This window comes from Salvia hispanica, chromosome 4 (assembly GCF_023119035.1).
Source record: "Salvia hispanica cultivar TCC Black 2014 chromosome 4, UniMelb_Shisp_WGS_1.0, whole genome shotgun sequence".
Lineage (NCBI taxonomy): Eukaryota > Viridiplantae > Streptophyta > Magnoliopsida > Lamiales > Lamiaceae > Salvia > Salvia hispanica.
In genome coordinates this window covers 48,000,705-48,015,770 of record NC_062968.1, presented here as the reverse complement: position 1 = coordinate 48,015,770, position 15,066 = coordinate 48,000,705, and the positions used below count along the sequence as shown (strand labels likewise).

The window sequence follows — 15,066 nt, the reverse complement described above, 5'->3', positions numbered from 1 at the left end:
ATGCTGAGAAGAGAGCAGCGAAAGCAGCCCGTAGAAAATGGGCCGCCGAGAAGGGCAAGGCACTGATCAAGCATATGCAGTCGAGAAAGTTGCACCCTGCAGAGCTGAAGGCCTGTGTTAGGGAAGATGCGACAAAGGAAGCAGTCACCGAGAAGATATCGCTGGCTGTAAGGAGCCGCGAAGTTTGGCTGCGACTCACCGAAGGAGGCCGCCATGATGAAACCAAAGTGAAAGGTTGATTGGAGAGGTCTCACCATCGGACAAAGAGCAGAGGTCGCCGGAGGACAGGTTGTGCAGGAGTTAAGCCTTCTCAGTCTAGGGTTTCCAAAATAGGATAAAAGATGGAAAGAAGAATCATGGGTCATCCTCCATATCTTGGGCCCAACGGTAAAAAATGGCTCAATCATATTGCCCACAAGATTTGTTCTATATAATAAATGCAGCCTCCAAGAAGTGTGAGTTGGGCTTTCAGCTAAGCTCAAATTTGAAGAATTGCATCAAGACGATGTCTTTTGCATAATGCATATGAATAAACTCCTCGACAAGAGTCAAAACTGTTTGAAAAATTGAAGATGGCTCCTAATGGCATGAGCTAAAACTGCCGAAGATGGCTCCTAATGGCACAAGCTAAAACTGCCGAAGATGGCTCCTAGATATGAGCAAAAATTGTCTAAGAACGCTCCTAGATACGAGTTAAAACTATCTAAGATGCTCCTGGATACGAGCTAAAAATGTCTAAGAAGGCTCCTTGACATGAGTTGAAACTTCCAACCAAAAATTGAATAACTCTATGACACGAGTTAAAACTGTCAACAAAAAAAATGAAGAAGCTCCTTGAAATGAGTCTAAACTCTCAATGATGAAGAGGTCCTTCATAAGAGCCTAAACTTTCAATGAAGAAAAATGAAGAAGCTCCTTGAAAAGAGTTTAAACTTTCAATGAAAAAAAATAACTCTTTGATACGAGTATAAATTATCAATGATGAATTAAAGAAGCTCTATGATACGAGCATAAACTGTCAATGAAAAGTGAAGAACTCCTGAATACGAGTATAAACTATATGTCAAAGTGAAGATCGTGCAAGTTAAGTGTCGAAAAAACTCGATACTTAACTTGAGGGGGAGTGTTGGAAAAATAAATTGATGTGTCCCATGTATGTTGGAAAGAGAATGTTTGGAGCCCAACTTGTTGGGAAGAGAACAACATTTATATTGTGAAGTTCCAATAAGTATAGTTCCTAGGTATATTTATATCTAGGTCCTATAAATATCTATGTAGTATGTATCTCAAATAACAATTCAAATCTATCAAAATGTAGTCTTCAAGAGTTCTTTAGTTTTATTTTTCGCATTTTACTTTTCAACATATGGTTCGGCGGTTAACTGCAAAACCGTAACCGATGCTTACGGTTCCGAACCGAAACTGTGATAATTTACCCGAACCGAAACCGTAGATTTTAGAACCGTGATTCGGTTTAGGTTCAAAAATTTTCGAATCGAAACCAGGCCGGAACAGCCAGCGAAAAACTGACGGAAAATCGTGAAAACTGAAATTGAGCCGAAACCTAAAAAAACACCGAAAACCAGCGGTTCGAAACCGTGAATAACCGTAAAAAAACTGGTTATTGAAACCGAAACTGTAACCGTGAAACACCCTTGCGGTTCAGTTCCAGTTTCAGTTCGGCAATTTTCAAAACCGGAACCGGCAGTTCCGAAACCGTGGGCACCTCTAGCCTTGACGATTGAGAATGTTAATAAAGTGTAATGAACAATAAGTTTTGATATAAAAAAAAGAACAAATAAATATTCCCTCCGTCCCACAAGAACATGCACTCTTTCCTTTTTAGTTCGTCCCACAAGAATATGTACTTTCTAATTTTGGAAAAAATTTTCTCTCTAATGAGATGAGACTTATTCTCCACTAACAATACTTTAATTACTTTTTTCTCTCTACATTTCTTACTTTATCAATTTTACATTAAAACTCGTGCCGAACCTAAAGTGTATATTCTTTGGGGATGGAGAGAGTATTTATAGTAATGATAGAACAACGCCGTTTTGTGTGCTAACTATGCATAGTTTTAATATGTTTAACGCTAATGTTCAAAACATTTGCAATTTGTCAATGAAGTGACGAAGCTAATTCTAATGATAATCCAATACAAGTAGAAGAGTATCTAATGATGATCCAATAGTCTTTGATATAAAGATTGTGCTTAGTAATATAGAGTATTTGGCTATCAACTAAATTTTGGATAAGAGACTTCTTCGATCATAAGTAATTCTTGGAAAGGAGGTAATTTACATATATATATTTATATATTAACATATGAATCCATATACACATATGACTTTTATAATGAGCTTGCACAAACTTCTTCAAGCAGTTGGATAAGAAGCTTCCATGGCAATGCCACAAAGGCCTTCAGCAGCTCCAACATCCCTCTGCATTCTAATGTATCCATCCTCGCCCCAGCTCGTGCCCCACGAGTTTTTCACAATCCAATACTTGGTGCCATCACTATCCACCCCATACCCAACTGCAGTCACACCATGGTCTAGTTCGGTCCCACACTCTCCGGTGAAGACTCCACTCGAGTAGAACTGGAAGTCTGAACCACTAGCATCAATGGCCACGGATACCGGTTGATTCACCACTGCTTTCAGAAGTGCTGATTCGCTGTTGGATGGAACATCCTCGTACCCACTGATCTTGGCTGCATCAGACGATTCCTTCTTCGAGTTGCACGTGCCATCAACTCCTTGGTAAGGGTAGTTGGATTCTGTTGTGAGGCCTTTGTTGCTAATGATATACTGAAACGCATCATCCATTAATCCACCGTTGCAGCCTTGATCTTCACTCGTGTCGCAGTCAACAAGTTGTTGTTCCGATAAAGAAACAAGCTTCCCTGTCTTAATTTGGTTGATTCCTTCCGTGGCTGCAACCGCTGAAAACGCCCAGCAACATCCTGCATTTTGGTTCAAACATCAAAAATGCAAACTACTAATGTTTGAATGAATTAGAAATGTGAGAGTTATATATATATATACCACATTGGCCTTGATCCTTAACAGCAGTAACAGCTCCCTTGTTCCTCCAGTCTATGCTTGTTGGTGGCGCGCTCACATTGGCATACCTAAACGACGAAGAAGCCTTAGACGGCTTTGAATGAGAAACCATCTTGTATCCATTGCTAGATGCTTGAAATTCAGCATTGGTGAGATCAGCAAATCTGTTGACAGCAAGCTTGTAAGGCCTTGAAGCTGCTTCGTTAAAGGACTCGATATACTCAACGTTCTCCTTGAAGATATTGAATCTCTTCACCTTCTCGGCCTCATCTTTGTACACACGTCCGTTCTCCACCATCCACTTCTCATGCCTCTCGATCATCGATGCATGAGGAGCCGTTCGCGCTGCAGCTAGAGAAGCGCAGAGCTGTAGCAGCGCGATTGCTGCAATGAGAAGCTTCCAAGAAGGTGTGAGGGCCATTTCTTGATATGTTTTGGCTATAGAGTGTTGGATACTTGGATTTATGAATCAATTGAAAAGGGAAAGTCTATTTATAGAAGGAAATAGCAAATATTCATTTGAACGTCCATGTCTACCTGGGAAACACGGTGAAAGCATAAATTGATTCAAAACTCTGTTTCGTGGAAGCTAATCTGCTTCATTTCATAGACATGTAATTTGATGCAATATCTGTTTATATATAATTTAATTGTTTGCTCTTTCCCTACTTTCAACCAAGAGCTACTGTTGAATTTTTTTGTCAATATTAATTTAAAAATTAATGGCGTAGCGTCTCAATTCTCAAACACCAGTTGTATCAAAATTTAACTTACATGGAGCATGTTTGAGTTCACACTATATAGTACAGTATATCAAATTATTTTCCTTTTTCCCATGTCAAATATATACTCAAATTTAAGTTTAATTACGAAGTTGTGGCTTTTATTTGGTGCATTAATGATGAATTATTCTTTATTACTCTCTCATTTTATAAAAATGATAATAAATACGATTAAGTGGAGAAATGGTAAAGCAAGATACGCATAATAATTTTGTTGTTTCTCCAGTTGGGATTGCAAAACTATTCTATGTATACATCAATTTTTATATTTTCAACAAATTAGTCACTATTCCATTTTGTATTGTAGAGTATCCATTAAAATGTAGCCGCAGTATTACAGCCAGCCCTGTATTGCAGCACGATTTTACTCACAAAAATAATGAAAGCTTGATCTTCAACTGAAATTCATCTGAATAGGTTAACAAAGAACGAAAATTTACTTATAAAGAAAATGAACGAAACATGATTGATGAGTCGCATGATTTTACGATATACTATCAACTTTAAACATAGAAGTGATAGTTACAAGATGAACTCAAGTCATAATCTTGCTATTCACACATACATGTAGTAGAAAATAGAAGATTGATATTGAGTTTAGAAGTGGAATTCTCAAGAGGAAACCTTTTCGTTACAGAGGTATCACAAAAAAGGTCCTGTGTGTTTGGATGCTCATCTCGCGATGAGCTGAGCCGGTTAACCCAAATTGGTTATAGTTTTAGGCCTTGTGCTGATTTTGAATGAATTTTTTCTCTGTTCTGTCATGCTGCTGCCTTAATCTTTGCTGGAAATTTTAATGGCAAGAGATAAACACTTGATCATGCTTCTCTGCTAAAGAGAATCAAAATTAATAAAGAGTGAAGAAACAAAAATGTTTGGAACTTATAAATAACAGTATAAAGATGTTAATGCCACAACCTTGTTAGTATTGGGAAGCATTGGTTTCAATGTGCAGTAGCATTCTGATACAGACCAAAAGACTAGTCTATTAGGAGAGAGAGCCTATTTAGTTCATATACCCCATACCAGTTGTTCTTACAATCGATGTGCTTGGGACATTGACATTCAGTATGTCTGGGTTTGGTAGATTATCAATCCGTATCCAACCATGGAAGTAGCCAAATATTGGAAAGAGATGATAGCAGCAAAAGGATCCATGAGAAGAAAGCCATTACAGCTGATATCTGATATCTGCTACACAGCCTCGGGGGGCAAAAGGATACATCAGCTTTTAGCAGAAGATCAGCAAGACTTGCAGTTGAGCTTGCTGCTGCTAGAGCCAGAAAGGATAACACCTATAAATCAACATACACTTTGTTGTTACTTGATGACTTATGATCAAATCCTTTTACATATTGACCTAGCTAGAGTAAAATTACCAAGTCCCCTATTATGATCACCATGAAAATGCCAGATTGATGTACTGGGAAGTTAGCTAGGATGGAATATCCATCAAGTATGGCCAAAGTGAAACTCCATGGAATAGCCAACCCCATTATCGTTACCGAAAAGCTGCAAGGACAATCATAGAATAAAAATTACTATTGAATTTAATCACTATGAAAACAGAAGAAATTACCAAAAGGCTGTGTAGCTGTAGAATCCAACTCCTAAAGACATGAAGACTATAGAGGATGAAGAGAATAGGAGCTGCCCAAATCTCAAACCAATGCTACCACTTGTTCCTACAGACCCTGCTACACTTTTCATTGCTGTATGCTGTGTTTGTAAACAAGGTGATTTTCTGTCTGATTAATGCCTTGTTCCATATACTATCTCCTCATGGTTTTGCCACCAAAACCTCATTCATTGCAAGTTGAAATCAAGTTGATAGAATTCTCAGGAATTGGGTTTTCACCATTTTCGTGATTTCTTCCAAACAGTTACTTGGACAAACAAAATTAGTGGAGATTTGGTGGTAAGAGAAAATAAGGGTACTCACTTTTTGTATTACCAATATCATCTTAGTTTCTTCCTTGACTATACTACATGGATGGATGGCCTGGACTCATCCACTTTTTATTGTTGTGGAATCTCTAGTTGAATGGATAGAATTGTTTTTCAAGAGTTTTCGACATTTTGTGGTGTGAGTGGATTCTGAATTGGCAATTCGTTTCCTAAGTATAGTGGTTTGTGTGTGAGCTCTGCCGACAGGCTACCTCGTCTAGCACTTCACATAGTAAGTGAGTAGTATATGTATTGGATTTGGATTTTATTGAGATAATAATGGCATGTGATATTATAAATGTTTGTGGTGTTGAAACTAGACAAATGTTGCTTTGATGAGACAACTTAGAAGTGTTGTGTGTGCCTACGTACCCACATCGCTATTGTTGGCACTTGTCAAACGTTTGCTGGTTGGAGAGGGATATGTTACCTAATAACTTTTGCCCAACCATTGTTTTTGCTTTGTTTTTGTTTGCCAAAGAATAACTAACTAGAGAGAGACACGTTTCATTTCAATTTATTGGACTTCACTTGCTTTCATAATTTAGTTTAATTTGCAATTAAGGTACCTTTATTGAACAAAACTAGTTTCCCAAGATGAATATATACAATGTGACACTTGCCTAGAAAAGAGTCATATCTGCTGGGGGTCTATATACACTCTGCCATGAGTACGGTGTGATCCATTTACCAGCACCATTGTCACCGCCTGCGTATTATTATGATACATAAGAAATCAGATTGCAAGCCATTTGAGAACAAAACTCGAACCAGAAAAAATGAATATCTTGCTTTAAGCTTAGGTACAAGTCGATTTTATAGCATAGCAAATACTATCAAATATTGAAAACTTACTAGACAAACATAACTTGGGCATACCTATCTAGAATGCTGGAGATATTAATTTATTATATAGTGCATTCGATGAGCAATGATATATTTAGATGCATGCGTTTGTTTATGGACAGACATAAGTACTTTTATTGGCTGGAAAAATCAGAAATAAAATAATAAGGAAAAACAAGTACAGTAATTGAAGTCCAATGAGGTCAGCTGAAGGAAAATTCTCACCCAGAAAGTCATTTAACCTAACGGCTTTGCTTGCTGCCTCAGCCATTGAGAAAGCTTCAGGCATATTGTCCCCCCTCTGAGCAGTAACAGAAAAGGCAAGTCACCTTCAACCCTTTAGCCTACCAAAACATATGAAACTTTTAAATACAATGATAGTAATAAGTAAATCATGCTCAGCCGTATATATATGTTTCAATATTTATTCCTATAGCTTAAAAAGAACAAGATTAGCCATGGGTGTTGGTTTAGATCCTAAACAGTTGCAGATTTTGTTCTGACTGATTTTTGCCAACCATTTGAGACATATAGTAAGTCCCATACACAAAATATGTGCTGCTACAACATGCTGACCATATTCTATAAACGACAAAAGGTTAATCTGAAGAGATCGAAAAGGTTATTTTATGGTTTTGAATAGCCTACCCATCCAAAATCCCAACACCAGGTTGTGCAAGCTGAATCATACAAACAAATGTAATATCGTGCCAGAACGCCATTTAGATTCAAAACCATTACCTTAAAGCATGAAAAGAGTGCAGCAAAAGGCAAACTTGGATAGTAATCATCATCACTCAATTCGTCAAAAGGAGAATCTTCATCAGGTACAGACACTTGAGCTAATGTATCAAGATACTTCTATGTTCTCAGGGCGGGATCATATTTTTGCAGTCCTTTCCACCCAAGGCTTTCACATGCAGAATCAGTTCCGTCCAAATTGGAGCTAGATAAGTAATAGATCTGCAAACCACTGGTATATATCACTGCTGAATTAGTTAAAATTACCAAAATTCAGTCGTTAAAAAATGAATTGGCAGCACAACATACCTCAAATTTCTCACTACTACTCTGCCTAACTTTATCCACATAAAACAAGAAGTTACATGAAAAAGGTTGAGGAAACCACATAGAGGTGTGTGCTACATGCATTTGAATGTTGATGTAGAAATATCAAATATAGAGAGAATAATACAAATATTTGCTCTTCCTTGTGCCTATTCTGCGAAGTTGAAGTTTATTTCCTGGAAGAAAATGCATGGATGTATCACAAACTTCTCACTGGGATGAGAAGACAACAAACTGAAACCAGGAGAATTAAAAATTGCATGTGTCTTTCATTTACCACTAGCAGGAAATGTCTCCGGGGTTAGACACACAAACAGTTGATATAAAACACAAAACAATTACCTAGATAAAATACCTTGACATATCAATATTCCTCCATCGCCCAAAATCTAAGCTGGAAAGTAAGAAAACATGCTTCTTTCCTTTAGCAGCTGCAAATTTGCTATGTTCTTAGGCCTTAGCATATGCCACCATCATGCCCTGTTTCACAAGCATTCTGAGACAACCCTACTGGTAAACCTATAAATCTAAACTAATTTGCAGTCCACTTTAAATAAATGATCCAATTACATTATACAACTTTTGTGGATTTTGCAACAAGTAGCACTAGCAGTAACTAGATAAAAACTAATTTTATTTTTTGTAATTTGGGTCATCCATCGAAATTATTCGCTATCTATTTAGAGTAACTTTCACTTTCTAATACTACTAATATGATTCTCATTTTTCACTAACAATACTGCTATCACATTTTCGCTCAATCTATCTCACTTTCCTAGTTTTACATTAAAATCCATAGCATCTATTATTAAGACTTTTTCTGAACAAATATAGTACTTCATCCGTCCAAAAAAATAGTGTAATTTTGTCATTTTAGAATGTCTACAAAAAATAGTCTCATTTCTAAAAAAAGTAACTATATCCATTTTTTCTCTTCTCTCCCATACTTTATTTACTTTTTCTTCATAACTCTCTTACTTTACCAATTTTTTCTCATTCTCTCTTGTTTTACCGACTTCTCATTAAAAACTCGTGTCGTCCATATGAGAATATTTTTTGTGAATGGAGTGAGTATAATTTTTGCATTTAATTGATAGAATGGTGGGGAGAAACACACTACTCCTTCCATCCCCCAACAATTGTCCACTTTGGTTCCTACATGAGTTTTAAGAAATGTAAAAAAAAGTTGATTGAAAAAATTAGTGGAATATGAGTATCACTTTTATACATTAGTTTTATAATAAAATATGAGTTGAATAAATTAGTGACTTAGTGGAATGTGAGACTTACTTAATATTTATAGTATAAAGTGAAAGTGAATATTAACGGAGGACAGACAAAAATGATAAAAGTGGACAATTAATGTGGGACAAAAGAATTATTATCTTAATTTATATAGTATGGTGTATTTGTTTACTCCATGATTTGAAGATGTTTTGGTGCATGTGAAATTTTTGGTTTAATCTATTACTCGATTTTTCAAAATAATAGTAGTACTAATAGTTAATGCATCATCAATAAGCGGTGCCTAAACCTGTAAACATTAGCTTTAACTTAATTAACTTTAGCTTTTAATCCCTTAATAAGGAGTTAGTTAAAGTTGGCACAAATAGTTGCTTCGTTTCAGGTCTACATATTTAGTGCAATTCATTTAATTACTATTTATATAACTCAACATCACTAATAATCATAAAAAATAGACCTATCTTTATTTTTATTTTATTTTCTCTGACTTTATTTTATCTTCACTTAATAAATAAAATTAAATTGTATAAAATCTCGTACCTTTTAAAGAAAGGGTCTTCTTCATTGGAGGGGATGGAGCACGTATTTTATATGAAGTGTGATATTATCTTAAGATAGTAAGTACAATTAGATATTTACAGCGTACATATGTAGTTAAACATCAATTAGCTTTGTCTGTAACCTAAACGTAACTGCGCATCTCTTACCCACCCAACCATTACGTGTATAACTATTGGGAAATCTTTGACTTCACAGCATACACCTACGCTCTCGTAAAATAACCATTTCTTGCATTTTTTTTTTCTTGTCTTCGTAATTGCTTATTTTTCATAACATTATCTACACTTAATTAATTAGCTTCTAATAATTAAACTGATTAGTTTTATATGGAATGATTTTGTTGTACGAATAATGTAAATCTATTTTGAGGAAATATGTTGCGACTTATATATATGACTATAAATAATTAATCACTATAAAATTGACAAGAAAAAGTTTAATGGCAGAAAAATGGTGTGATGGTTTTGAAAATATATAAGTGTTTGGTTGCAAATTTATTAAATTTGGTGAAGACTTTATTATTGCACTGTCATTTAGCCAATCACATTATTTTGTAGGTGGATAAGAAGTCAATACAAGAGTCAAATAGCCTACAATAGGGAGTATCACAACTAAAACATCTGATTAATGATTAATCTGTCACTTAAAAATGATAAAGGTTAAGTAGTGCATCACTGCTTCTATAAAAGAGGAATTACTCATCCCATTTTAGGGAGTCAATTGACGCTTTTGGTTACAAGTAGGGATGTCAATCGGGCCGGTCCGTCGGGTTTCGGGCCAACCTTACTCGGGTTGCGGGTCAATCGGGTGCGGGCTAATTGGGTTGTGATTTCTTTCGGGTTATAAAAGTTCAACCCTAACCCTAAAAGCTCGGGCTTCGGGCTAGCCCAACGGGTTAATCGGGTTGCTACCGATAATATTAACATGCGATCAATCCAATAATTAATGATAAAAATTACTAATATTCATACAATGTAGAACATTTAATTATGGTATATTTGAGATATATGCTTAAACTCAATCATAAACATGATCAAATACTAATATTTGAGATATTTCGTGGATATTTCGTGGAATTTTAATGCATGTTTTAGAAATTTAAATATTTTTGTAGTTAATTTGAAGTTTTTAATTTATTTATCAATTATTATTTAATAAAAATTCAATATATAATTTGTATATTTAATTATAAAATTCAAAGTTATTTTTTTAGTTAAAATTAATTAATGAAGTGTCGAATTAGGAGTAAAAAAATAGAATAATAGAAATTTTATCGGGTTTTCGGGTCTGGCCCTAACGGGTTGCGGGTTAATCGGGTGCGGGCTAATCGGGTTTTGATTTTATCGGGCTAGAAATTTCCGGCCCTAACCCTATAAATTTAGCGGGCTATTTAGGCCAGCCCACGGGTTACGGGCTACATTGACATCCCTAGTTATAAGTATGACTCTGGTTAAAATGTCAAATAATCGGTACCTGTGGATTTGGCAGAAAAAAACTACACTTAAGTACCCGTCACAAATTAATGAAAAATTTATAAATAAAGGAGAGAATGAGATTTAGGGAAAGTCTCTTCTTATACATATGAATGAGCCTGAAATGGTTGTTCTAATGTCCAAAAATCAAAATGGTTCCAAATTGTGGAAACAAAATTAATCGCAATGCATGTTGTATACGATTGATAAACATAAAGTGGAGCGAAAAATTTAGATTCAGATTCATGCCGTTATTTGATGAATTCTAAAGTGAGAAAATTGTCTTCAAGTGCCAACGCCTTTAAAAAGTATGTTTTCTCTTTCTACGTTTCGTTAATAGGAATGAAATTCTATAAACGTATTTATAAATTGCACATCGGGACCATAATAATATATGCACAATGTTCATACTTTAACTGATGATTGTTTAATCCGAAAGTTAAAACTATTAACTTAGCAGGTCTTATAATGGGGTTATTATGCTACGTGAGCATCATCAATCATCTTCTCATGGTTTTTATTGAAGCTGCATAGGATGACAAATGTCACTTCACAGTTCTCCATTCAACCCCAAGTCAAAAAAAAGAAGATATAGGTATATGGCTCAATAATGGAGGTCGTGGTCTGAATCGTGAATCAATGGCGCATCCTAATCAGACATGTACTGTAAAGACTACGCGTCACCATGTCATTCTCGCAGAGATCAGTTGGAGCAATTCTGTTTCTTGGTGAGTGACTAGGTTTTACATAAATATTCTTGTGTTTGATTTTGTTTGCCTAACTACTAGCAATATTTTACGAAATTAACTTCTAAATGGTATTTAAATTATAAAACAAGCTCTAACAATTTATAAATTCTTAAAAATCTGCTGGTGGATCTAACTTATAAGTCCAGAGTATAAAGAGCTGCATCTAGCAACATTTCCCTTTTTTATTCAAAATGGGTAGGGTTAGAAGAACCCCAAAACTTGTGAATACAACCAAAATTAATAGTCCCGAATATAGCCCAAGCCTAAAAGTGATTTAAACCCAATAACAGAATAAGAACATATAATCGGGTGCAGCCAAGTAATCAAAACTAAATATAGATAAAAATTTCAAAATTAATAACAGAAGTCACTAACAAAATCCTTTAAAAGACCTCATCCATCTTTGCAACGAAAACGAAAGTCAGGATATCCCACTTAATCCATCTTAACAAGTGCTTTCGAATATTGAGACGTTAATTCAAAATCATTAATAGGGGGACTCGAATTCTACTATAAAAGGAGGACTCGCATTTCAATAACGTTTTCTACTCATTTTTCTTAATATTTATCGAAATTAGTCCCGAGTCAAAATAAAACTTTAAATTGTAGGCTACGAATGGGAGGGAGTCCTTCATTTAAAAAATTGAATATAATAGTACTAATAATTATGAAAGAAAGTAGGCACTAGTTTTTTCTCTATCACAAATGATATGATACTACCACGTGTCCCTCACTACTAGCTCGATTCACCTATATATTTATGCCCACTTACCTTACCGTTACATCCTCTCATAATTAAAACAAGCAATAGTAGTACTACTCCAACTACATGCAGTGATGAATGATTTCAACTCCTCCATTTCAAACTCAGTATCATCAACTCCCAATGCCAAATGGGCCTCAATCGGGCCGGTCTTCCCGGAAGAAGGCCACATTTACTCCCTCGCCTACACAGGCTCCGAGTGCAACAGCCTTAGAGTATGGAAAAACATGAAAGCTGTTGAAAAAGAAGATTTGAATTGGAATGAAGAAATCTTCATTGAAGGAGTAAGAACAAACTGTGAAGAAGAAACCGTCGACTAAAGGAGAGAAACTGAGAGAAAAGGAAAGGAGATATTCATTAATGACTACATTTTGACAAAAAGATAACTACAAATTACAATGAAATGCCTTATATATAAGCTGGAACTAACTAATAAGAGGTCTAATAAAATGATAAACTAACTAATTAATAGCTAACTAATTACATTTTATTTTTCTATTTCAACACACCCCCTCAAGATGGAAGCACGAACAAATGCTACCATCTTGGAAAGAAGTATCAAACACCACCTACTCGCCTACTGGAGTTACTGTCACTTCATCCGGTTGCAAGAAAGATGACTTGTTCTTGGCTGACATTAACACTCAGTTGAAGCACAGAAAAATCACCATTGATGTTACAGTTGACACAAGTTCAAATTCTTAACCACCAGCACAGTTGATCAGCCTTGCTCTGGAGTGAAGACTATTATCTTCAGCTTTAAAGTTCCCCGCTATCCACAAACAAGAAATTCCCCCACGGTCAAGGTGGAGCAGACTGATGTACTTAGGTAACAATTGCTCAAACTGATCAATTTTTCTCAAAATATCTCCCTGCCACAAAGCATCCCCTAGAATGCTGCTGACTTCAAAATAAAACCAAGATCATTGGGACTCAAGCACACCTGTAAGGCTGCACATAAAATCACTTCAGCAGCAAGGACTTCATCCATGAACTCCTTGGCTCCAGATCTTGCAACTTCTGTGGACTTAGCTTATCTAACAAAACTTGAGCTGCTAATTTATCTCAACACTCCCCCTTAGTAGAGAATCCATCTTGAGCATTTTCAATTCATCATATTGCTGCTGGAATTATGGTTAAATCTTGATGCCTCAAAACATTCACTAGTATCAAGTACATCCAAGATCACCACACAAACCATACAAATTCTAATCCTCCAATATAGCTCAACATAGCAGAAGCTCTAACAACAGATTTCCACTCCAATTTCAAGCTTTGATTCTGAATGAAGCACCACTGCAATTACCAATTGCTGTATCTGAACTACTGAGATGCAAGTGTGCTCTTACCAACATTGACCATCAACAGTAGCCAAAAAAAGTCTTGCAGTTGCAACAACTAAGAACAATCACAACACCAGCTACGAACAACACTGCATATAAGCATAGCCTTTCCTCCTCACCCAAACAAACAACATATCTGGCAAACTGACTTCTCAAACGAAACAGATCCAACTGAACAATCGGTGAACAACAAAACAAACATCCGACATACAATCGAAAACCAGAGATAAATCTGAAAACATATTCAGATTCAACAACAAAAAAACCGAATTCAACGGAATTAAACCGATATAATCGGGCAGAATACAATCGATTCACAGATCGAAAACAAAACTGATACCTCAGATTCAAAAACAGGTTATAATTGTGAAATCGGAGCATACAACTCCATACTTCAACATACTAAACCAAACATGAATCCTGAAGTAGAGCGAACCGATACAATCGGAATTGAGAAAATTGAAAACTCAATTGAGATCAGAAGATAGAGAAATCACCGATCAATTGGTGAAAACATAACAATTTCAGTGAAGAGATAACGAGAGAGGAAACAGATTCGAAATTTCAGATCGGCGGAAATTAACGCCGAAGAGAGAAAAAAAACTGACAGACTTTGCGGAAGAACTACGGCAGGAAACAACAACATATCCGGCCTGAAGATCTCTCCCGGAACAATCACCAGAAATTTTCACGAAATCAAAAACCCTAGCTCTATGAAAAAACTGGCAAAAAAAAAAAAAAAAAAAAAAGATAGAGGAGATAGAGGTAATCAGAGGCAATCAGAGGCGCAGCGATTGCGCTCTGATACCATGTTGAAAAAGAAGATTTGAATTGGAATGAAGAAATCTTCATTAAAGGAGTAAGAACAAACTGTGAAGAAGAAACCGTCGACTAAAGGAGAGAAACTGAGAGAAAAGGAAAGGAGATATTCATTAATGACTACATTTTGACAAAAAGATAACTACAAATTACAATGAAATGCCTTATATATAAGCTGGAACTAACTAATAAGAGGTCTAATAAAATGATAAACTAACTAATTAATAGCTAACTAATTACATTTTATTTTTCTATTTCAACAAAAGCTTTCTCGGGATTCAAGTTCACCAGTGGGATGGTGAAAGCCATTGTCCTCCTCAACGGAAAGATCTTCACCGGTCATCAAGATGGCAAAATCCGCGTATGGACCCTCTTCGACGATAAACCCACTCGCCTCGGCTAT

At 35.8% G+C, this 15,066-nt stretch overlaps 2 protein-coding genes and 1 pseudogene across 4 annotated transcripts; all 3 read right to left on the bottom strand.

Moving 5' to 3' along the window:
• Positions 1-2,325: 2,325 nt before the first annotated feature.
• Positions 2,326-3,573, bottom strand: LOC125224465 (senescence-specific cysteine protease SAG39-like). Its single transcript, XM_048127867.1, has 2 exons — positions 3,051-3,573; positions 2,326-2,968 (listed from the first exon to the last, which is right to left on the bottom strand). Exons 1-2 carry the CDS (start codon positions 3,487-3,489, stop codon positions 2,379-2,381), a joined length of 1,029 nt encoding a protein of 342 aa, XP_047983824.1. The 5' UTR covers positions 3,490-3,573; the 3' UTR covers positions 2,326-2,378.
• Positions 3,574-4,268: 695 nt separating this feature from the next.
• Positions 4,269-6,045, bottom strand: LOC125219884 (CASP-like protein 5C1). 3 transcript variants are annotated; one of them, XR_007176231.1, is made up of 4 exons: positions 5,430-6,045; positions 5,230-5,362; positions 4,769-5,145; positions 4,269-4,681 (listed from the first exon to the last, which is right to left on the bottom strand). XR_007176231.1 is itself a non-coding variant. In XM_048121976.1 (3 exons), exons 1-3 carry the CDS (start codon positions 5,558-5,560, stop codon positions 4,942-4,944), a joined length of 468 nt encoding a protein of 155 aa, XP_047977933.1. In that variant the 5' UTR covers positions 5,561-6,045; the 3' UTR covers positions 4,269-4,941. The 3 variants fall into 3 exon arrangements, 1 of the variants encoding a protein (XP_047977933.1); XR_007176230.1 differs by having other exon boundaries at positions 4,269-4,678; XM_048121976.1 differs by having other exon boundaries at positions 4,269-5,145.
• A 356-nt stretch (positions 6,046-6,401) lies between these two features.
• Positions 6,402-8,182, bottom strand: LOC125218515 (annotated as a pseudogene).
• Between the last annotated feature and the right edge of the window lie 6,884 nt (positions 8,183-15,066).

Excerpts from the sequence above, each read along its gene's own strand:
- LOC125224465 (XM_048127867.1), bottom strand. The coding sequence starts at position 3,489 with ATGGCCCTCACACCTTCTTGGAAGCTTCTCATTGCAGCAATCGCGCTG. Across the intron at positions 2,969-3,050 it reads TAAGGATCAAGGCCAATGTG|GATGTTGCTGGGCGTTTTCA; the intron begins GTATATATATAT and ends ACCAAAATGCAG.
- LOC125219884 (XM_048121976.1), bottom strand. The coding sequence starts at position 5,560 with ATGAAAAGTGTAGCAGGGTCTGTAGGAACAAGTGGTAGCATTGGTTTG. Across the intron at positions 5,363-5,429 it reads TACAGCTACACAGCCTTTTG|CTTTTCGGTAACGATAATGG; the intron begins GTAATTTCTTCT and ends TTGTCCTTGCAG. Across the intron at positions 5,146-5,229 it reads TGATCATAATAGGGGACTTG|GTGTTATCCTTTCTGGCTCT; the intron begins GTAATTTTACTC and ends GTTGATTTATAG.